Below are 25,950 nucleotides of genomic sequence, written 5' to 3'. Positions count from 1 at the left end.
GAAAAAAAGGAAAGGAAAATAGACTGCCTTAAATTGAGAAGTTTGCCAAGTGAATTATTCTTGGTACAAACTGAAAAAAATGTGCCAAGATAAATTTTAAAATTTCTCATCAAAAACTACAAAATTTAATATGTAGGCATAATTTGAATCTTAAAATCGAAAAGTTATTTCAGAAAATGTCCAATACTGTGTCAAAATACCTATGTTAGAATAATGCTATATATAAATATAATATATATCCTAAGTTGCACTTTCGAGACATGGGAAACGCAAGTTAAATTTCAACAATTGGTCCAGTAGAACAGGAGATATAGAAATGTCCCCCTTTTTGTGTGTGTGCAAGGTTTACATGTTACATCACTTAACCCCAAAGAAAACTGTTAATGTAATAAAATGTTTTTCATTTTCACAATGAACTTAATTCTACAGGGGTATAAAAGAACAAATGATGCAATGCAGCTTTTATAGTAATCGGAATAAGGATGCTAACTAAAATATATTTATAGCCTATTCATGGCCTTGTATTTTTTAATGACTTAACAATTCAAGAAAAATAATTTTATTTACATTCTGCTTTTACATATATTTCTATAAAATGCAAAAGTTACACATAACTTTTTTATTATGCTTTCCATTTAGGAATGGCACATAGTATATGGCTGAATGTTCCAGACAATTCTTGAAGCAACCTTCCTAACTTTTTTCAAAATTGTCTAATGGATAATGCTCATGGTACTGTTCCACATGAGATTTAATTTCTTCTAACTGTTCTCTTATATAAGGAGGCATCACATCATACACATCATTCAGCATTTCATCTATAGGTGGCTTCTTCAGTTTTTCAGCTTTGACTACTGTCTGCATAACCTGGAAGAAATGCTAACATTTTACTTTCATGACATAAATTATTATACTACAATGGAAAATACTTTTGACATGACAATTCTATTCATGTTTATTATTTTTAAACTATTTGCAGTATGTGAGTGTATATATCACATACTTAATACTTATTCAAAATTATACAGAATTTTACATAAACAAGCAAAACAATAACTTTTGAAACTGAATCTGACAATATCCTTGCCTTCCTTCATATTCTTATAATCTGAAATAATTCTTATGATCTGAAATGAATTTGATGTTAGTGCTACTGGTTACTGTAAACCCTTTTCTGTATGTTTGCCTCCCATGCTAAATCATGTCACCTGGCTAAGCAAATTTTTTTTTTTTTACAATTATGTATTTTATGCTCTTAAAGTTTGTTCCTCAGAATCTTTGCTTTTTAATGAACTGAATTATCTGAAATCAGTTGCCATTGACTGAGGATTTTCTTCCATGGCTATTGAATAAAGCCTTTAAAGAAGCCATCAAAGAAGACTTACTGCTGTCAGAAATAGTACTTATAATCTTGTTGTTCTTCCATTTCATCTTTCCATCAGTTACAAAATTTCATGGATTCTCCAGAAATTCAATTTTCAAGTAATTTTCTGATCTATAAATAAAATTTATTGTTAGAATCCTAAAGATTCCATTTCTGACTTTAATTCTTGGGGAATTTATAGCATACCTTGTCAGTGTAGTTTGAGATATATTAGGCAAACTAAATCAGCATTAAAGTTCCAGATCAAGGGATACAAATCTTAAGTCCAAAAAGAAGAAATAAACAAAGCTTTGACAGTTAATTGCAAATGGAAATTTAATCACAGTTTTGACTCTGCAAAAATCATCCGAAAAGCTTTTTGAGTCGGTGAATTGGATATCTTTGAAGCTTTTCACATTCACAAAAAATTATCTTGTTAACGATTTTAATTTCAATCCAATTCTTCCTACCGCTTTTAATAGGTTATTAATTTTTCCTAGTTGGTTAGTTTCTACAGACAGATGGTGCTACATCCTCATTCCTTTTACTCTTCTACTTTTGGTATAAATACAGCTCATTTTTATGCAGAATTTCATTTCTTCTGATGATGAGCGACTTGCACCTGTTGCCCTTGAAATCGATACAGTCTTAGTTGAAATATATGCTAAACAGAAGGTTGTTGCTTTGCTTAGTTTTATGTTTGTGTAATATAGTACTTTAGTTGGATTTTCCTTTATACTTAACAGAATGATGGACAATGTATATCAACATATGATATATGAAAGAGAAGATATAAACAGATATTAACTTGATATGATAACTGCTATATCATATTTATTGGATCCACTTTTGCATTATATGATGCTGTCAAGTACTTGATGACATACATTGCTGTGTAGCAGATGCTGGCCAGGACCTGAGTCTCACATCTTAAGACACCTACCTTCAACAACTACATCCACATCCACATCAACATTCCATGTCTTATAACCTCTCCCATGACGATGAGAACCACAGCTACAACTAACAGCCACATCAATATGATTTTTACAGTGGGTTAAACACAATTGTACATCTTTTCCTTTTCAGCACTGTATAAATGTAAGGAGAAATGCAAATTTCCTACACTCTCCCTTGCACAGCTGAAATGAGAATAAAACAGAAAAATACATCAACTGGTTAAAATTCAAAACCCAGTAGATTCCTACATTTCCTATGTTTTTTCCTGCCAAGATTCTCTGTTAAAATATCAGTGGGCATTTTCATTGTAAAGACATATTTAATATTATTTTCCTTTTTGTCATACAGCTCTCCAGTGTAATGAAGAGATTATCGATATGTTTTCTTCTAGAATGATGAAATGGATTTTTCAACAAATGCTGTGCACTTTATTTTTTCTTTTTTGTCTACAATTTCATTTTCTTTGGCAACATCTGAAGATTTGCAAAATTAACTGTTAGCACGTAGAAACAGCTAAATAAATTATGGATCTGATTTAAGGCTTGATATTTTTCTTTTCTTTTTTTTTTCCTACAATTTCATTTTCTTTGGCAACATTTGAAGATTTGCAAAGTTAAATGTTAGTGCCTAACAATATTGATATAAGCTTACAGTCTTGCATACCATACTTAGCTTAGCGTTCTTGTATTGAATTTGGCTAATTGATACATTTTCATTTTGTTCAGTTCTAATGCCTAAACACTGTTTTATTTTATTTAAGATCCTTATTTCAAAAGTTTTACTGAGAGTTTTTTGTAAAGTGCATCATGGAAGGTTCGCTTGTAATTAGAATTATCAAATCACCAACATATATAGGTATTATGATACAGTCATCTGTTCCTTTCTGAACACTGACTTCTTGAGCTTTGCTTTCAGAAGTTACAAAACTTTGGTGGGACTTGGTGGAACCTTCAGCAGTTTTTCTGTTCAAATAAGCTGCTTGAACATTTGTTTGATGTATCATTACATTATATTCAACTGCTAATGACAGCAATGTACATTATTTCCATTTAATCAATTCCATACTTCTGTGAGCATCTTTTGGCAATGAGTTTAGCCTTTTACTGATTTACAGTGCTGTCTGCCTTTATTTGGAGTACCCATTTGCCGGTATTAATTTTCTGGCAGTTTGCTTTATTCCCATATATTATTTCTCATTAAGGAATTATATTCATTTTGCAGAGCTTCCTTCCATATTGCTGCATTAAGCCTTTATAAAGCTTCCGAATTTGTAACAACTTCTTTGTTGCTGAATTAGCATGTTTTTCCTGATAGACTTTTCTCAGTGTGCATGGTTTTCCTTGTTTTGAGAAAAATAGATCTGTAGATCTTCCCGGTCTTCTTTCTTAACTTTGATCTCAATTCACTTTCTTTAACATCTGCTCTTCTTTCATCTGGCACTTCAGAATTCCTTTCCTCATCTAGGTTTTTTTAAGTAAGAACAAATTTGATAAATTCCCTTTTGTTAGCTGTTGAAGTTCCTGATCTTTTTGCCGTTTCCGACAATATAAAAAATTGAACATCATGACTAAGTGTCATTTAAGAGGTACCAGGTTTCCACACATGATATGCTTTTGCTTCTTCTGAATGTCCAATAAAGATATATTTTTCTCTTTTTGGAAGAAATTTGCTTTCCTGTTAGAATTTGCTAATGCAAAAGCTTTGCATTCTTCAATTACAAAATATATAGAAGGTGTTCACACATTTTTGTAATGATTTTGATTTTTAATAATTTAATTTAAAAATACAAACGTGACTGCCATCAAATTGGAATAATATTTAATTATCATCTGCAGCAGTAAAAATATTTTCTTTAAAATGTCGCTGAAAAATAAACAATCGATCGAAGGCTATACTTTTGTGCTGTCTGAAGAGAAATACTCTTATTCAATTATTAAAAAAGATGTGAAAAACATAGTTTTAATATTTCTACACGTAAAATAAGTGACATAATTAATACGAAAGGAAAGAAATATCAAAGTTTACATCTGATGCAAAAAGGCAAAAAATGCATACCCAACAAAGGTATGTACAGCTCTTATTAAATCTAAAGTCACATCTCTTGTTTTAAAAGAAATGTCAGCCCCCCAAAGACCTATTGCAAAATCTTTAAATATATCTGTAGGAACTGTGAACAAAATTATAAAATCTGATTTAAAGCTAATTACAACAAAAAAAAAAAAAAAAAAAAAAAAAAAACACAATGTTCACCGCATAATGCTGAAACATGTTTCTCAGCGTAAGACTATGTACAGATTGCTGTACGAAAATTATTTGGCAGGTGAAAAATGAAAATATATAGTTACAATTGATGAGATTTGGATATACTTATCTGATTGAAATAGAAAAAGATTGATTTACTACGAAAAAGAGGAGAAAAAGACTTAATATGGTGGTTCTGAGAAACAAGAAAAGTTTTTTTTTAAAGGTTTTATGGTTATTACTGGATTCTCTTACAACAGAAAACTTAATGAAAGTAGAAAACAATGTTAAAATTCATTAGAATTACTATCACAAACAAGTTTTAACACCTATTTTTAAAGAAGAAATTCCATCTCTTTATCGAAACAATCTTCACTGTGTTAAGTTCCATTAGAATAAGGCTCCAAGCCATACCACTAAATACACTACTCTATTTTTTTTTAAAAAATGAGAAATGAAACTGAAATTAAAGCTGAGCTGTTCCCTTTAAATGCATCCCACCCAAATCCCCTGATGTGTTTCCTATGGATTACTGCACATTGGACTTTTAAAACAACCTTTTTATAAGTGGCATCCTAAAACATTGGATGAACTATGGAAGATTGTGAAGGAGGAGTGGAATAAACTCAACCTTGATGTTTTAAGAAAAGGACTTTTATCTTGGAAATCAAGATGTAATATGATAGTTCAACAAAAGGGCTATCAGAGTGAACATATTAAAATAAAATTCTAAGGTTTATTTGCATATAAATCTTTGCAAAATTGTTATAAAAATGTCTGAACACACTTTGTATTGTGCTACTGTGGATTTTCTTTTTAGACTATATTCCTTCACGCACACATCGGTTACACATGTAAGCAGCTGTAGACACCACTGCTGCCTTGACAACTGATATTCTGCATTATTATATGATGTTGCAGGTACTTGACTACAAGTCGTGCTTTGCTACATAACAGATGCTAGCCAGTACTTGAATCTCACACCTTAATGGTCTCTTATTGCCATTCATGTCTTCAACAGCAATATCCAAGTCAGCGTTCCATATCTTAAAACATCTCTCCCTGGATGGGGAGAAGCACAGCTAGAACTTATAGTCATGATGATATCAACATCAGTACAGAATTTTATTATGGGTTAAATATAGTTGCACTTCTCATTTTCTTTCAGCAATATGCTAATGCAAATTTCCTACAGTGTGAAGAACGAATTTAATTTAAAAGATTTCAATATATAGTAGCAGTTGCCTCAAGCTTTGAAGATATTAATATTTTGAAAAATATTACATAAAAAATAGACTTCTTTTGAAACCATAACTTTATTAAATAACAGGAAAAATTTTGATATAACAGTCCAACTACTCGGAATAAAGTGTCAGTTTTTCCAATGATTGCAGCAAGAATTCTGCATTATACAGATGTTACTTTTTTTTTGTTTTTGTTTTATATATGTGAAGAAACCAAAATATATGTACAATTTTCAAAACTACACTATAATATAATACATGTACATGTAAAATGTATATTTTCAAAATTTCACAGTATTCTTATAGACTAAAATCTTTATTATATGATGCACTCATGGAAAACATTCTAATAACAAATGTATACATTTAATAATCCCAAAAACTCATATTACGCAAATGGTTTATGAAAACATGTAATGCCCAAAATTTCTTAAAATATACAGAAGGCTTCTTAATCAAAACAGCATACCTGTTTTTTAGTCTCTTCTTTCCATGCTTTCTCTCTTGCATCATCCCACCAACCCTGATTTTCCATGTATTTTCTTAAGCGTGATATTGGATGATCTTTCTGGTGCCAAAATCTCACTTCATCAACAGATCTGTAAGCGCTGCTATCATCAGATGTGCTATGGTGACCAATCCTGCATAAAAAGAAAAAAAAAATCTGATAACAAATTTCATTTTATTAAATATTCAAAATTACAGCAAGAAATAAAATTAACAAGTTTTCTTTTTTATGTACAATAGCAAAATAAAAATGAAAAATATTACATATAAACCCACATTTTTAAAACCTGTGTGTAAAAAACTACCATGAAATGAAAAAAATAATATTTTATTATGATATTTTTCTTTATTTCACAATAATTTACCAAAAAATTGCAAATATAAATTATACTCAAGAATTTTGATAGTTTTTACAATCTGATTTTACAGTTTAAATTTTTATACATCTTTAAAATTTTTAGAAAAATGCAAATTTGGAAAACATTATTAAAATTAACATTATTAAAATACTAATATTGTTTCCATTAACATTATTAAAATGCTCACTGTATTCTATGTTCTACTCACAGATTTATATAAGTGTTAGATTTTATAATAAATTAATCCACACTGATACTGCAAATTACACAACTATATGTCAGTGACAAAAAAACTTTACATTGATATACAGTTGTTTACTAATAATGACACAAATGCATAAATCATGATAAAATAACTCAGGGTATAAAATGTCATGGTTTTAGGATATAAAGTTATTTATTTTTAAAGCATTCTTATTCAGAATCTTTCAATTTTAAAGAAAAGTTATACAATTACTTGAAATATTTTCTAAGTTTGTGATGAACTTTGATCTCTTTTTTTTCTAATAAATATTTAACAAAAATTGCTCACAAGTAACATACTTCAGAATAATTTATCTTCTTTTCTCTTACAGAGTCTGATATATCATATTCCTTGTTCAGATATTAAGCACTTTTTAAAAGCAATATGATATAAAATTCTCTTCTATTCTGCACTATTTTACTAATGTATTCAGGTAACAATGAAACATTGATTAATATTTTTTCTTTTCGATAATTATGTATTAGCTAGCTTCCAGCAATACAATATCAACATATCAGTCACAACAGCTTGTAAGGTTGCCACAGCACTGGTATAACAGTAGTCATGCTTGAGCTTCTGCGACAGTCTTGTGGGTCGGATTTTTGAGTACAGGCTTGAATGTAGAGTATTTTCTTTTCTAATTTTTCCTCATAGCTTGAATTATGCATAGCTGTTTGAAGGTATTTGCATTTTAATAAAAGATTGAATATTGTCACAAAACTTAGTGATCATAATTAATTTTCTTTTATGTAAATTTGGTCATTTTTATTTATATTATCAAAACCAATACTAAATCTGCTCTTATTTCTTTTCAACATTAACTACAATAATTAAGATTATTTTTCCATTTTATTATCTGACCTTCTAAAAGCACTTCTACTTTAAAACTGCTTTTAAACATTTTAAATGTCTACTCTACATTTTAAAGATATAAAAGCAACTTACACACTCATGCACATGTAACCATATTTTTAAATATTACTTTAAACTATCATCGTATATTTATTAAATGGTTATTTCATGATTTTCACAGCTTGTTGTTAGTGGGGGGAAATGACAACTTTTATGATCAAAATACTTAAAAAAAATTAATTATAAGAGTTTTACTGACTAGTAAATGTATGACTCTGTGATCACTTTGCTGTAATAAGAGTTAACCCACGACTAACTGTTTAAAGAACTTTAAATTGTCATATCCAATTTCTGTCATGCCTCAAATAATACATGATTTAAAAATACGGAAGTACTGTTCATTTCACTGTCATATATATGAACAACTCAGATCATTATATTCATTACAGACTTTTTGTTTGTTCAAAGAGTTACTTACTTTCGTAAACCTAAATAGCTATTCAATCAATATAAGCTGGAATATATCTCATTCTTCTTATGCAGTTATATTTTAAATTAATATATAATAATCTATCACAAAAACAAAAGCTGGTACCTGTAGGTCATAGCCTCAATTAGTGCTGGTTTAGATTCCTCAACAACTAACTGTCGAGCAGCTTTCGTTACATTATAGACAGCCAATATATCATTTCCATCTACTCTGATGGAGGGAATACCATACGCAGGACCTCTTGCAGCTAAAATAATAATTAAATCCTATTACATACATAAAAAACAAAATACAAAAATAAATAACTGAAAGCAACTACCAAGTTTAACCTTTTATTATGCATTCCGTCCGGGGGTCGATGCAGAGAACTCTGAGGCTACTAGGCAGTCTTGGCCATGGGGTATAAAATCTCAAGCTTGGAGGTTCCAGAGCCCCGAAGGAAGATCGTTTTATATGGTTGGACTGAGGAGAGATTGGCGAAGACTACTGCCCTGTGTGGAGAGAGGTGAGAACTCTGTACTCCGCTGAGCGGTTGGCCCTTCGGCGAGGTGAGAGGTAAGAACTCTGTACTCTGCTCGGTGTGGTTGACCCACAGGCTGCATAGGCTGAGCCTGCATAGTACTGGCGGGAGCATTTTAAACAACCAGTCAGTTCTTAAAGTACATACGTTCACCGCCATGGTAAAACCTGAAACCGAGCGTGGTGACCCTGCAAGCCCAGGAAGTAGCCATCGTAGTAGAGACAATTTAAAATTATGCCACCTGGGACTGGAAGCCCAGGGTGGTAGCATAGGAGAGCTTCTTCCTCTCAGGGAAAAATGACTGGTGACTCCCCCCTTGCCTGATATGGAAGTTCTCAGCTGGGTTCACTTTGTGTGATGTCAAATGCTGAGGTATGTAATTAATTCTTTCCTTATTATGGACAGCCCCCCCCAGGGTTGATGCAGAGAACTCTGCAGAGCTACTGGCTAGGATTTGTACTTAGGCAGTCTCGAACCCGGGGGCATAAAATCACATGCCTGGCTGGGAGAAACTTCATTGGCTCAGCGAAAGCCCGCATAATACTGGTAAGAGTAATTGATGACCAGTCAAATCTCCAGACATGCATTTTCTCCGCCACTGTGAAACCTGGAAACCAGGACTAGTGACCCCCTCCCCCACCCAGGAGGTACCAATGGTTATACACAAATTTTAAGTCTATTGTCTCAGTTGAGGACCCAGGGTGGCAGCATGATTAGCATCCATTTATCATCTTGGGGAACAATGGCTGGTGACCCCCTGCCTGATATGACAGCCTCTCATTTAGGACCAACTGGTCAGTGTAGTGCTGATTGGTGGATCACGCATAACAAATATTATTATTATTCCTATTATGCATAATATTAAAATCAAATATACATAGTCATGGAAATGTATGTGATGTGCAAAATACAGTTAAGAATATTTAAATGAATTCAGTAGTGAAGACATAATCTTGCAAAAGCATTCAGTATAATTTCCATTCACAATAACCGAGATCATCTATATCATTGGCATGCACAAAGGACACACTGGAGACATCTATACATTGAAATGCATCATCTAATATCATCACTGGCGTACACAAATTACAAGGAAGTAGAAATTTTCATGGGCTTATTTTATTTACAAGTGAACCTACATACTATATTTTATGGTGTAGTCTTTTCATATGTTGTAAAACGTAATTTGGTAAAGAAATATATTTCAGATCTCACATACTAGAGTGCAACAAATAAAAGAACATAATATATCTTACCAACACCATCTCCCTTATACTGTTCATGAGTGGGAGTAGAAATGGCATATCCATTGTTGCGACTAAAAAGAAAGATATCTTGCACATATTATCTTGTTGTAAGTCAGTTATTTGAAAACTCTATTCCAAAAGCTTTTTAATTAAGAAAAGTAACATACCAGAAGAAAATAATAGGACAGTTTAGGGTGGCAGCAAAATTCAGTGCAGCATGGGCATCACCTTCACTTGAGGCACCATCTCCAAAATAACAAATGACACAAATTTCTTTTTGGGACCTCTTTAATGCATACGCACTTCCAACAGCTGCATGAGATAGTTTTTTGCATTCCATTAGAATTTTGTTTTGCACAAAAAATTGTTCAAAATACAGTTCTAGAAATTAAGATTTTTCTAAAAATTACATACAGCATCATAAAATACACAATGAACAGAAAATCATATAAAACCGTAAGCTTATTAGAGGAAAGAACATGAAATGTAATCATGGATTTTTCATGCAACAGATAACTAAACTGACAAAAGAACATTTCAAATGCATAACAGTTATTTAAAATGTCATATATTTTTCATATTGATCATCTGTAAATTTAGGAAACATTTAATGTTATTTCCAAATACTAAAATTAGTTTCACAGTGATTTTTTTTCCATGCATAACATTCTGTATATAATTTACATTATTTATAAAACTTTTTATAGTGCATTTTAAAACGCTTTTTGCCACATTAAAAAAAAAAAAGGCAGGCCTGTTTGGAGCTCCTATAATTAAGATACAATAACTCGCCAAACAAGTATTAATTTAGAAGTTAAACAGCAAAAAATCAGCACTATATTTTTAAATTTTCACAGAAATGAGTTTTGGAGCCACAAACAGGCTTATTTTTTTGCTTCCTTTTTCCCACGTGGTGTGTTCACCATTTTCTGTGAAAATTTCAAAATGTAACACTGACTTTTGTTGTTTAACTTCTAAATTAATACCTTCCATACTTCACTACTGATATGTCTGAAATGGGTTCAACATTTATTTTATCTTATATGGTTAAAAATAAAATCCTTTCATAGCTTATTGATTGTTCAGGTCATATAAATTTATAATACATATATGTGGGGGGGGGGAAAGGGGTGCACAGAAATCTACTTATTTGCTTTGGATTCATTTTTGGATGTTACCAGTGAAAGTAAACACAGGTTTTCCCAAATAAATAAATACTGAGTAAGAGTCACAATTTACCAACTATTAATGTCTTAATACACTCAACTAGGTTAACTCTGGTACAACAAACTAAATTATTTCAGTGCACCTGAATAAATTTTAAGAAGAATAAGAATTTAAAAATTAATTTAAGAACTTTTTTTTCCAGACATGAATACAACATAATATATTTGTTAAAGTAAAGAAAGAGGTTAAAAGATGTTAAATTACAAGAAAGAATTAAAAAAAAAAAAAAAAAAAAAAACCTACCCCTCCAAAAAAGACCATTTTCTGATTTTTTACTAGAGCATTAAAGGGGTTATTACTTTAAAATCATTTATAAATAACATAATATTATTGAAGTAACACATTTTTTAATAACTATATATAAAAATATTTTACTAACAGTTTAACATTCATTAATGCTTGAAAATTACGCATACAGAATAAAGAAAATGATGCCAAGAAAAAATTGTTTGAAGTTCATATTTTTCAAAGAAGTCTAATAATCACCTTGAGGTAACTGGGTAGCCAGTGGTGAAGATATGGAAACAAAATTTAGATTTTTCTGGCCATAATGGACAGGCATCTGTCTTCCTTTTGTTACATCATTTTTATTTCCATAGCACTGATTTACAAACTGATCAAGAGTATGGCCTCTATACATCAAAACTCCTGAAATATTTAAAAAATAAATGAAACAACATGGAAAACATAAAATATTTTACAATTTTCCACATATGTAATTTGATAAAGATATATTTAAACAAATTTAAATTCTAAACAAATACATATAAAAATAAAAAAGTAGAAAAGCAAATTTAAATTCTAAAAAAAGGAAAAAAGCCAAAATAATAAAAAATAATTTAAACATATGCAAACATGTAAAAGATTTAATTCTCGAACTAATCTACAATATCATTTAAATTCAGAAGCATAAGCAAATCAAGTGTAAAATCTATCCATGAAAATAAATCTACTAATTTAATAAATTAAAATTAAATTAAACAATTTTTTTAAAAAATGCATATGTGAATGATCATAGAGTAGGCAGGAGACAGACTTATCAAGGGGAAGTTGCCTCCAAACCTAACTCTCCAATCATTCAATTCGTGTTTCGTCATTCATGCAGGCAAGGGTAAAAGTCAAAACCAAAAGTAATTCGTAATTCCAATAAAGTGGTACACTTAGAAATTAACATTTAAGTATTAACATTTAAGAATTAAAGTTCAAAAAGGAAAATACTAATTAAGTCTTTTGAGAAACAAGCAAGTAAAGTCAAAAATTAAACTTTTTCTTAAAAAATTAAATTTTTTAAAAACTAATTTTTTATAAAATAATTAAAAAAAATCTAGAAACCAAAGTATTTTAGAAATCCTTGTCTACAGAAACTTCCCCTACACGAATATGCATATCAATAAAAAGAAACTATAAAAGAACTATACATAATCCATATAAACCAATAAGAAATAAAAAAAAAACAAAAAGAACTAATTCACAATTTTTAAAATAAATATATATTTAAAAATATAATTTCATATTTAGAAAATACTTAGATACTACATAAAAATTTTTAAAAAAATACTTAAAGCAAGTAAATAGTAAGTTTTAATTCTAACTTACCTACTATATGAGTGTTGGGGTCTGCAAAAGTGTTGTGAAAGAGAAGTAAGTGTGTTCTTCAAATTATAAGTCTGTCTCCTGCCTACTCTACGATCATTCACATATGCATTTTTAAAAAAAAATGTTTAATTTAATTTTAATTTATTAAATTAGTAGATTTATTTTCATGGATAGATTTTACACTTGATTTGCTTATGCTTCTGAATTTAAATGATATTGTAGATTAGTTCGAGAATTAAATCTTTTACATGTTTGCATATTTTTAAATTATTTTAAATTATTTTGGCTTTTTTCCTTTTTTTAGAATTTAAATTTGCTTTTCTACTTTTTTACTTTTATACGTATTTGTTTAGAATTTAAATTTGTTTAAATTTAAATTTCATTCCTTGCAGCAATGGTGCAAAGAATATTTAATTAAATATGTATTTAAATTTAATTTTTTTAATTAAACTCAATTTATTCTTATGAAACAATATTGATAAAGATATATTATATAAATAAGTAATTTTTACACATTATAGTTATAAAATAAATGAAAAAAATATACTTTAATCTCAAGTAGCTTTTATTTATTTTTGTTACACAACTAAAAAAATTTTTTTACTACACTAGAACTGCGGAGTGGGTCAATTTGACCTAAACGGTTGTTTAATTTGTGAAAAAAACCATATGAAAAGTATTAATTGAAAAACAAAATTCCTTTTATGACTTTTAATAATTTAAGGTAAACAATAACTTACCGAAATTTGAAAATGTATAAATTTCTGATTACTAACACTTATACCTAGAACCGTGAAGCGGGTCAATTTGACCCGTAAGAAATATCTATGCCTAAATGATGAAAACAGATTCATTTCCTTTTAAGTAAATGTAAACTATATTTGCTTCCCCCTCGAAGATAAAGGAAGGATCACAAATGGATCACAAATGATAAAGGAAGAAAAGATTTTGAAAGAAATTGGGGGCCTAAGAATACATGCTAAACACAGTGTTATAGACAACAGTCCGTCAAGTGCCTGAAGACTTTTCATAGATGAATGGATATTGGAGCATATAAAAAAATGCACTGAAGATGAAGCTCATGATCAGATTCATGAAAATAAATGGAATATAACAATAGATGAAATAGAAAAAAGAATCAGCATTGCATGCGACTATGGTACTAACACATAAAGAAATCAATCTAACTGTTTATAAGGGGAAAAAGAAACGTTTTGTTGCTAAGTGGTCTTCATCCAATTGTAAAAATTGTAGATATTCCCAAAAAACTACCTGATACAACTGCTTACTAGAATGCAACTAAATTCGGTATGGACGCAATTGACCAAATGCCAAGGGTGTATACTGTCAAGTCTGCTTCATATAGGTGGCCGGTACAGGTCTTTTATAATATTTTGGACCTTGCTACTATCCATGTCTGGTTTTTATACAAAGCAGCATCTGAAAAATCTATTAGTAGACTGTAATTCATTCATGACTTAATTGAAGAACTGAGAGAAAGGTTTGTTCTCTCCTGGCAAAAAAAAAAAAAAAAAAAAAAAAAAAAAGTGACATATAGGTGTATAGCAAGCACTGAAAATGATGGTTAAAAAGTTAAAAATGTGAAAATAAAACCCAAGATATTTTTTCAAAATGCAAAGCACCCATTTGTGGTAAATGTACATAATTTATTACTAAATTTTGTGCACAATACATACAATAAATTAGATTTTTAAAAAATCTGTAAAACTAGTAAAACTTTTATTTATTCTCTACAATTATGTCTAAACTTATTTAAATGATATACTCTGTTCTTCCATCAAAATTAGATAACTTATGTTTTATCTCATTTAAAAGGCATGCATGTTATTATACTTAAGGAAATAAAATTTTAAATAATCAGATTTTTTAAAAAATCAGGTAATTTCCGTTGAATTATATAAAATATTTAACGTACATTTTCAGAAATACTGATTGTTACATAAAATGTTTTAATTAACTAAAGTAATCACTTGTGCATATTTTTAGGTGTTTTCTATCTAGTGTCAAACTGACCCACATTGCGGTTCTAGGTATATCGAAAGTCATGTGGTTTTAGTGTTAAACTCAACCTTCCACTTTCAACTGCCAAATAAAAATACTTTTACTTTAATAAGATAAACCAACAAGTACAGTATTTTGCTGACTTGAAGAAAACTCAAAAACCTGCTTCTCTGTACTGTCCATATATTAAATCCTCAGGATGTAATGCAGCTGCACTTCCAAAATGTGTGCCTTCTTCACCAAAACTGGTCATATAGAAAGATATTCGGCCTTGCCTTTGAGACTCGTATAGAATTCGATCCATTGTGTTTAGCAAAGTCATGCCTTTATACAATTTCGTGATTTCATCTTGACCAAGCTGCAATTAAATAATTAAAAAATGTTTCCAGATTACCTATACAGTGAATGTCTTTTAAAATAAAAAATATGTATTAATGCATTTACCTTGACACAGTATGACAGTTTTTACAAAAGGAAAAAAATATATATATATATATATATATAAAAAAAAAAAAATCAGAAAGACTTATTTTAGAAAAAAATTATTTATTATATACATATTATAGCTAGACATTTTTGGCTCTTAGGCAAAATTTAATACATATATATATATATATGTTACAGTGAAACACTGAAATGTTGACTTTCACTGGTGAATGCCAACATTCACATAGTCACTTGGTGTATGTCCAAAATATGTTCCAAGTACTCTTATTTCTGACTTACACCAGTAAATGTCGACATTCACCATGTACTTAATGGTGAATGTTGAAACATATAAGAATATTACATTTTCTTCTCCATAATTCAGTCGTGAAAGAAACGCACTTGAGACTTAAAATATGAACTTAAGAACATAAGAACTTAAAACACACAGTACATTCAAAATGAGAAAGGAAAATAATAGAAGTTAAAAACTTACTTAATTACACAGTACATTCTAAATTAGAAAATAAAATAATAGTAATAAAAACTTACTAAATTATGTGATTCAAATCTTATTTATTGCAACATCTTAAACTATTATGACACTTTATGACCTTTCTTTTCGACCTACACCAGAGCATATCTGTGAATGTCAACATACATCGATTAGGGTTCGAATGTACAAGAATGTAATACAATATACAATCTTTTACCGTTGTATTTGGTGAATGTTGACATTCTCCGGTAAAAGTCGACATTCTCCAATTTTGGTCTTTCACTGTAACATATATATAATTATTAAAAGAATAGGAAATAGTCAGAGCTTAAATATCAATATATGTAACATATAAATTATGAAAGGAAATTACTACAGGATTACTAACATAATTTGGCATTAGCCTTTTTAGCTCCTGATTTTAATTCTGCTACATCCCATTCAAAGAATCTGTATTACGTCCCTTATGTCATTATTTCATTTGAAATGATCTGCAGTGTTGTAGAGCTTTGTCCATTCACCATTTAAAACTGAAGAAAATATGCCAAGTTTATAAACACTCTTAGCTGCCGAATATGCACCCATTTTCTTCCCTGCTCTCACTTCACAAGCATGTATTTAATCACTTAGTTGCTTTCATCTATTATTTAAAGATGTGATACACATATATAAAATTGCGAGGCACTTAAAGCACCATAGTGCTGTGAAAATCAAGAACAGATGGCCTAAGAAATTAATGATGTATGATTGAAGGTATTTATCAAGAATGTCCAGGAATAATTGTGTTGAACTTGGCATGCTTATCTACAAGTGCATCATGCCATCTACACAACAGTTTCAAGTTATTTTCTAACATCAAGTTATCTACAGACAAATCACTGAAGAGATAGCTTGAAACTATTGCTTAGATGGAATGATGGACTTATAAATAAATGTGCCGAGTTCAAGACATATTTTATTCCTGAACATTCTTGATATATATTTTCAATTTGTTTTTCAACCAACAATTTATAAAGTAGTTCTTTTCAACCAACAATTAATAAAGCAGTTCTTAAGAGTTTGCAGGGCTAAACGTCACACAGCATGCATACATATAGTATCTGTTCTGGTTGCCCCTTTCATCAAATACGCATGCACAATTTAACTAAAACTAGCCTATTTGGTTTGTGATAGCAATTTTCTTTTATGCTTTAATACTACATATGCTTTAATGTTTAATACTACATTATGATCAAATATAAATAACACTGCAAAAATAAATAAAATTATTTTAAAAAACAAAACAGTCTAGTTTTGATTAGATTTGACATTTGATGACAATGCTACTATATTGCAGATAGGCCATAACATATAAGAATTACAAAGATATAATACATGTACAAAGAATTCATTATGCAGCACTGGAATCAACAATAAACAAGATAGGCTGCTGTGGCATTTATTTTTATTTCTAATTTTTATATTAATTGGAAAAGAAGGCATAAAACTTTTTTAAAATTAATAATACAGGGTGTTTATAAAGTCTCAGACCCATTTTGATGTTTAATAACTCATCAAATAATGAAGATATAAACAAACTTGTGGCATTTATTGATGGAATAACTTGCATATTTTCCTGGTTTGATTATCTTTACTTTTGTAAATATCGTCTGCACGTGTGGTTAATTTCAGATAATTTAATTTGGTACTATTCGGTTTCGAGGGCTGAAAAAAAATTGCCAAACTATTGTTGATGCCAATGCTGCCAAAAATAATTGCGGCAAGAAAGGAAGTATAATAGTAAATAACTATCTAAGATTGATGTTTTAATTTAGATGAAAGGTTAATTTCATATAATACTTTTTTATTATTATAATTTATATGAAAAAGGCTAAACATGACTGAATGGAAGCATAAGAGTAAATAACTATTTAAGATCATTATTATAATTTATATAAAAATTGCTAAACATAACTGAATGGATGCCTGCATCGCTATTTTGCTACCGACTTATTGGTAAAGCATAATTTCATCTCGTTGGTTGTTCAAACATAATTTTCTATAATGAATGATGCCTTTTCTTTGAAAATATTCTCGGTAAAGTGCAGAATCGCTCACTTATTTGTTTGCCACTTTTCACAAGGGTAAAAACAATTGGATCTTTTTCAAATTTCTTTTACTTTTTAAGTGAAAATAGTTCGATGTGTACATAGATAAAGTCAAGGGTGTGTGCAGTGCCATTTTTGTGCAATTCTAGGATTTTTTTTAAAGTGAAAATAGGTCGATGTGAACATATATACCGAGTATGTGGAATTCTTAAAAACACATCAAGCAGTGAGTGATTCTGCACTTTACCCAAAATTCTATTGCCGACTTTTCGTCATGGGCAATTCCCAAATTGTTAAATCCATAGGATATCAAAAAAGGATTTAAACATTAAACTAGCATGCCAATGTCGTCTTAAGAAATATAGAACTATATAAACTTACGCAATCTGAAATCAGCACGTACGCTAGATTTGGCGTGCTGTTAAATAGGTGCGTTTGCTAGATTAGGCGCTTTTGCGCATACATTTTCGCTGCAATTTTTTTACGGCCTCAAAACCGAATAGTACCTTTCATTTTCCAATCTAAATATCTGTACTTTTCTAAATATCGCTTGCTTATTAATTGCATTTTTCTCTCTTTTGTTTTTGGCATCTTTCTGGCATTGTTAATCGCCATAATGTGCGCATGTGGGAATTTGAAAACCCCCATGAACACCGTGAGGCACAAAGGGATTCCCCAAAGGTTAATATGTGGTGTGGACTAATGCACGACCGAGTCATTGGGCCTTTCTTTTTTACAGAAAAGACGGTCTCATCAGTCGTATACTTAAACATGTTAGAAAACTTCATATTTCCACAACTAGAAGAACTTCAGCCACATGTCTTTTTGCAACAAGATGGTGCACCACCTCATTGGGTAGTTCAGTTCACGTTCTTAGTTCTTTGAATGACCATTTTACAGGAAGATGGATTGGGCGAGGAGGTCCAATTCCTTGGCCACCCAGATCACCTGATATAACATTGCTGGACTTTTTCCTTTGGGGATTTGTAAAGGACAACGTTTACAGGAGGAGAGTGTCGAACATTGATGACCTAAAAGCCAGAATTACAACCGCAATAGCCTCTGTGGATGCCGACATGCTTGCCGGTACCTGGCATGAAATTGAACATCGACTTGATATTCTCCGTGCGACGAAGGGGGCACATGTGGAAGTTTATTGGCAAGGGTCATGAAACTTTTTGAGTCTATCTAACCATTTATGCTATTAATTTTAATCTATCTTTTATTATTTTATGAGTTATTAAACATCAAAATGTCTGGATGTCTGGGTCTGGGACTTTATAAACACCCTGTATAATTTATTCACAAAATTCAAAATTAAATCTGTACATATAAAATATCTAATTTATTACTGCTGTTTGAATATTCAAAAATCAAAATGAAACGGGCTCTTTGGCATTGCCTAATGTTGTGCACCAACAGTTAAACCACTGAATACATACCTACTATTAAATACATATTTTATGTTTCAACTAGGTATGAATCAATCAACCTATTTAAAAATGGCTTTCTGTTTCTTTTCTTGAGATGGAAGATTTTTGGTGATCACTTTGATAGATTCAAAGCAGTTAAACATTTACAGAGTCTCACAAAAGTGTTTGTACACTTTAAGAATTTGCAGAAAATGCACTGTTGTTGTTTCTTATGCTCACTTGTTTGACAAGAACATCAGCCCAAGCCCATGAAATTCCTCGTGGCAAGGAGCACAAGATGACACCTCTCGTTGGCAACAGCCTTAGCATTTTACAGGTGACAGTGCATCAGCAGTTAGCTGAGCTCCACCCCCAATTTTGATGGACAGCACCCCTGGGGGACAGGTCCGAGGGTCTCCCACCCCTCTCCCCTTCCCTCCAAACCAGACATGAGGACTTTGTTTCGCCACATATTTAGAGTGCCGCCATGCTGCACCAACACTATTTACATTTACAAACATCAATGTCTTCTCTGGGATTCGAACCGCGGCCCTTCAACATGGCAGTCAGTGATGCTAACTGTAACCTGGAATTGAATTCGAATACTATAAAGCCCAATATGTTTTCATATCATCTTCACGTGACTTTCAATGAAACCAAACTTTTTAATTTTCAATACTGATGTATTTTCTTTTTCTAAAATTGAAAATGTAAGGAGGTATAAATAAAACACACCACAAAAGATTGTACACCAAAACATTTTCACAAAATTTCATAAATAAAGTTATCATCTACCCTTTTTTTATTTTTGCATTTTAATGACATTAAAAAAATTGTTTAGCATTATTTTTTGCTTGCTTATTTGTTATACAGTACAAAGTCTGTAATCCGGTCGTTCATTATACGGAATGATCTATAATCCGGACCTCAAAGCCAAAAACTTTTTTTTCGTATGCTTTACACATGCGCGTTTAATGCTACACATGTGCGTTTAATGTTATGCATGCATGTTTAGCACAAAAAACGAAGCAACTTAAACAACTTACATTGAAAGAAATGTTGAATAAAGTAAACAAATAAATATTAAGCTTTTTTTTGTAAATTTTGATAGCCTTTAGATCATAATTGCTCTTTATTTCATAAATTACAGTTTCATATTTTTAATTGTATAATTTCTGCATGCCATCTTACCAGATTTAAATTGATGATCTTTGCCGAAGTCCCGACGAGTCCAGATTACGGACTTTGTACTGTATTTTATTTAATGATAGATGAGTGATTATTTCATAGAAAACATCATGCGCTTTAAGACAATATGAAGAATACTTGACTTCAAGCAGCAAATTATTCTAAATGGTCTCCTAAGATCTCACCATGGGGAGATAAAAATAAATAACAGCTGTGCCACCTATTGGTAAAAAAAATAGAAAAGAATAAAAGGAAAAAAAAATCATAAGATAAGGTTTTAAAACATTTTTCTTTCTATTTTTGAACCCCAGTATTCAAATTGGAAAGATTTAACTACAGATTATGGATTTTGATGAATGGGAAAAGACAAAATTAATTTAAATTGGAAAATGCAAAGTAAAATGAAATTATTTTTAATCAGGAACCTGAGAGTTTCTTCAGGTTGCACAATCAAAAGACAAATTTGGCAGCACTAAGATTTTTATTTAATATGCTACTGAAATTATGGTATTTATGCAAAATTACAAAATTCCATATAATAGCCTCCTCTATAATTTTAGACAAGTGGTTCTTAACTTTTTATGCTTCACATATCCCTGAAATATTTAGATAACAAATTTTCTTTGCATAGACAGAAAAAATATAATAGTATAACAATGGAAATTAATAATAATTTATTTCCTAAACAGTATTGATTAATTGATTATATTATCTCCTAAGTTTAATTAAAGTAGAATTATTTTAAAAGTGTGCATCCATACTGGTAAGTTATATTTTGAAAGATGTTTTGAAGTAATTTGAAAGCAAAATGTTAATAATGGAAATTGTCATTATGAAATCGAATTCAAAGTAAAGTTGAAATAAACATAGAAGATTATAAAAAAAGATAAATAATGCAAACTTTGTAAAAACAAATCAAAGAAAATATAAAAATAATATAGAAAATAATATAAATAAGATCAGTGAATGTACATGAAGATATAAAGGCCAGAAAGGTATTAAGTAACTTACACTCTTTCTAGTGGGGGAGTTGGCAAAGTGTTCTCTTCGTGTCTGACTCAGAAGTGTAGGGTGTCCGAAAATTCTTAGCGGCAGTAGGGGCTTTGAATAATATCAGTAAGACTTGGGTGAAGTAATTTATGGTAGTGGGTGGGACTTGGAATTCTTGAGGGATGTATTTTGTGGAGTTCTAATCTGAGAGAGACCGTCTGTTAAGATTTTTTTGAAAATACTAGTGAATGGAAATTAATTAATTTCTGGCTAATTGTCGTGTCGCAATGATTAAGAATTTAAGAAAGGAAAAAGGCATTTTCGCTGTCCAAGAGCTAATAGACAGTCTAAAGGCAGGAAATAGGCCCATTTTTTTAGTAACAGTATATGTCTGAAGACAATTAGCTTTTTACAATATATACAATTGAGTAATTACACTATATACAAACCTTCCAACTGACAGTCATCCAACTTATACCGCCTTCTCAGGTTTAGGAATAAATTATCATATCCCTATTAGTTAAATGATTTAGAGTGAGTATTTAACGCCTGCTCTTTTAAGGCAATGGTTGATAAATTGAAAGGGAATTAGATTATTTTTGAGAATTTTGATAAGGATCAAAATTTCGTGTTGTAAATCTATTGTATCTGTGCATATAGTTTTAATTCGTTCATATATATTATACACAAATGGTGGGAAATCTACATAAAATCTGAGCTAAAGCAAATAATGATAATGTCATTAATACAGAAAATTTCCATAGCTAAAATACAATTTCAAACTAAATAAGAAAGTCAATTAGATTTTTCTCTAATTTTATGTAGATATAATGAAGATTTCTAAAATCTGATTCTATAACCTTTGGATCATTGGATGGATCAATGATATTTCCATCTCGATTCATAACTCTGTACACAGGAATGCCATCATATATATCTGATCGGACAAATTCTAACTTTTCTGTCCATTGTGACTGAGACCCAGGAAACTGTGGCCTATCAAATTCTTCTAGTTTTGGAATATTCTGAACAGTGCTTTCACACTAAGAAAATAAAAACACCAAATTTTATTAAAAAATATTATCACTTTAGGAACAAAATGAATAAACAATGAATTTAGATGGGGGATAAAGGAATTGATATATAATCTTAGAAAAAGCATACACATAATTACTTATTCAAACACTATTCGAAGATGAAGTGAAAGAGCTTTATAGTTAAAAATATATTTTTGAAGTTCAAATTTATGAAAATTAACATTTTTAACATGAACATTCATTCTTCAGAAAAACAATATAATCACAGTTACAAAATGTACCATGTATTAAAATAAAATTATTCTTATGTATTATTATATTAAATAATCATCAGTTTAAGTGTATCATTAATTTAAATGTATGTATTTAATTTGCTTATCTTCAAAAATAAGATAGTTTCCATTTTATGGAGTTTACATGAGAAATATTATGCATATATCTAAAAATCGGCACTACTCTTATATACACCCTCAAATGTATGGCGGCACCAAATGTGGCATTATGTGTTCTGCACTGATTTTGGCGTGATTGTGTGTTCTCCGATGGTTTTTGGCACAATGTTGTTTGTATGGCAACCCTCTAAAACTTGATTTTGCTTTTTTTATTTGCTGATGGTTGGTTTGGTGGGTGGTTTGAAATGGCTTAGGTTTCAATGAAAGATGTGGCAAAATTTCAGTCGCATATTTTGGATTGTGTGCAAGGTAAATTTAGTATTAAAGTATGATGTTGGAGTTGTTAATGAGTCTTTTGTTCACGGGTGTGTTTATGTGGATCGAAAAGTATTTTTGAATTTTTTGTGGAGTCAGGACTTCTGAAGTGGAGTTTGGCATATCCGTGTAAACAGTAAAAACTATTGAGCGCGAAAACCACATTTTTGCAGACATTTTAGGCTTAAAGTTAGAAATGTAGACAAAAAATTTAGATAGTAATATGGCGCTATGGAGTTTCTCGCCAACCGAGGGCCTGTATAAGAGTAGTTCTTAAAATCAAATAAAATAATATACAAAATATTTCAATTTAATAACAGAGCTTAAAAGTTCACCTTTTCATTTCAGTGCAATAAAATAACAGCAACTACTTCTATCAGTATTGTCTAATGCAAGCAGGCGATTAATGTCTGATATGAATCTCGATAGAAATTGTTTATGATGAAAAAGAAATACTTTATTTGATATTTCTGTAACAACTGGTATATTTTATCTTCATAAAAGACTATTTCTGGTAATTCACACAGAATTTAAAAAATATATATATATATATATATATAAACTGATACAGACTGTTAAAAGTTACTGTGCAAAGTTGAACTTGCATTGTGCTTCATTTACTGCATTCAAATACATGAAAAATAATTACTAAAATTAAACATAAAGCAAGCATGTATTCATATATTTCTTGTGCAAGCTATCTACAACACAAAATAAAATCAGGTTCCAGTATAACAGCAGTAAGGAAAAATACAACGTAATTAACTACTTTTAGAAGATAGAAACAGATGATTAAGTTTAGAGCTAAAAGAAATGTCAATACTCACATCTTGAAATTCATGAGAGAAGAGAAGAAAGGCATGAAAACATTAAAATTAATTATTTATAATTGGTATACAAAATGTAATAAATTACACAAATTCAATTGTTAAGTTACTTTATGAATAAATTCAACAATTGATCAGCTTTATATAACTTATGTAAATTTAACACCTTGCATTTTCTGTGCAGATATGTTAGAATCAATTATACTTAACCATACATTTATGCTGGCTTACATTACAAATCTACTGTAAAATATGAAGTTTTTTAAGCATTTTTTTCACTGATTCTGTTCTAGACACAAGATCTTAATAGAAACTATCTACTGAAAATTTTTTAAAAATATAGAAACTACTTATATTTAAAAAAAAAATTTCTTCCAATGTCATAATTTTATATCTTGCCTCTTTTCCTAGCATTAACTTCCTAAACCATTTTTTTCCGTAATTTTTGAGTGGGTATGTCCATTTCTTCACAAGTTATTGTGGAAAATATTCATACATTTTCAACCAGTTCATCTTGGATCTCAAAAAAAAAAAAAAAAAAAAAAAAAAAATTAAAAGAATTAATTTTGCATGATTTTACCCTTTTATCAAGTAAATTTTTTCAGTCTGCATGTAATCTTGGGTATGGTTCACCTCCTCAAGATTGTTACACCACAAATGAAGGTAACCAAGAAAGTTGAAATCACAAATGTTTTTTAGCAAAATTTTTAGCTAAACATCTCATGTCTACATTTTCTGTTGGATAATATTTTCACGAGGTACTTCCATCTATGTAGAAAGTATTCTCACCTATTTGTTTACTTTGTTCAAAAAACTTTTTTCATTTATGCTTGTCAAGTGTTTATCAGAGTGCAAGAACTGAACAATCCATATTTAACACTTACCAAACAACAGAAATGGAAAATAAAAAATTTACTACACATAAACTATTTTACACCTTTATCACTTCAATGTGCACAGAACTAAAACTTCCACAGGACTGAAGCAAAATCCAAACCTCGTATCTTTCTTAACTATCTTGCTGGATTCAGTCGCTATACTGAACTAATCTAATCTCACTGTGGTGAAGCTGCTTGGCCTTATACACCCCGGCGAATGCACTCGATCTCCCATGAGATTTCCATTCTTGAAAAACAAGAATGCTCTAGGATGCATAATATTATTAAATCCCTGGATTAAGCTTAAATTATCGTGGACTTTTCAGGTCTAATTCTACAACTTTTGACAATGTTGTATCATGTTCTATGATATTCAATGACATTTTCTGGGAGTGTTTTGTGAAGCTAAATGGGTAACTCATTTATTTTAAGTCCTACAGGGTTCACTTCTGGGGTAGCCCTTTGTACCTTCAAAGTCTGCCAATGAGTAGTGTTTAATGATAAAGAATAGAATAGAGATGAATTTATCTGGTTCACCAAAATTTGTTCTAAATTATGATCAATACATTAAATTAATTCATTTTTTTATGGTTGGGATCAAACATTAAACAATTCCTACAGACATTTCAGAAACTTGTTTTATAACAGTCATATTTAATTAATAATTTAACCTGAAATAAAAAATTTTGGTACTTTTCCGTTTTGCCGGCGCAAACGATAAAGTCGTAAGTAATGGTACAACTGATGCCAAACGGAATATCTTCGCTGGTAACCTTTAATACCTCATTTTCAAAACAAGTCTCAGCCATTTCTTACCAGATTAATTGTTTCTTTCAATACTGGCATACAATTAAAGTCAAAAGTCGTTAATCTGGACTCGTCGGGACTTCGGCGATTCCGGATTATAGATCATCAGTTTTAATCTCGTAAGATGGCACGCAGAAATTATAAAATTAAAAATATGAAACCATAATTTATGAAATAAAGAACAATTATGATCTAAAAGGTATAAAAATTTATATAAAAAAGC

At 30.2% G+C, this 25,950-nt stretch overlaps 1 protein-coding gene across 2 annotated transcripts in view; it reads right to left on the bottom strand.

Moving 5' to 3' along the window:
- Positions 1–543: 543 nt before the first annotated feature.
- Positions 544–25,950, bottom strand: part of BckdhA (Branched chain keto acid dehydrogenase E1 subunit alpha) — a 35,257-nt gene continuing 9,850 nt past the window's right edge. For both annotated transcript variants that reach the window (XM_035363650.2, XM_085823410.1), the window contains 8 exons: positions 22,332–22,514; positions 15,035–15,230; positions 11,741–11,902; positions 10,195–10,339; positions 10,037–10,098; positions 8,366–8,507; positions 6,278–6,449; positions 544–867 (listed from right to left, as the gene is read on the bottom strand). In XM_035363650.2, the coding sequence (XP_035219541.1) occupies positions 694–867; positions 6,278–6,449; positions 8,366–8,507; positions 10,037–10,098; positions 10,195–10,339; positions 11,741–11,902; positions 15,035–15,230; positions 22,332–22,514 (1,236 nt within the window). In that variant the 3' untranslated portion in view covers positions 544–693. The remainder of the gene's footprint in view (positions 868–6,277; positions 6,450–8,365; positions 8,508–10,036; positions 10,099–10,194; positions 10,340–11,740; positions 11,903–15,034; positions 15,231–22,331; positions 22,515–25,950) is intronic.

The sequence above is a fragment of the Stegodyphus dumicola genome, chromosome 9 (genome assembly GCF_044657685.1).
Source record: "Stegodyphus dumicola isolate Sdum_Otavi_A_Nest chromosome 9, ASM4465768v1".
In the NCBI taxonomy this organism is placed as follows: Eukaryota; Metazoa; Arthropoda; class Arachnida; order Araneae; family Eresidae; genus Stegodyphus; species Stegodyphus dumicola.
The sequence above is the reverse complement of the archived record's forward strand: the minus strand, read 5'-3'. Positions and strand labels throughout refer to the sequence as shown.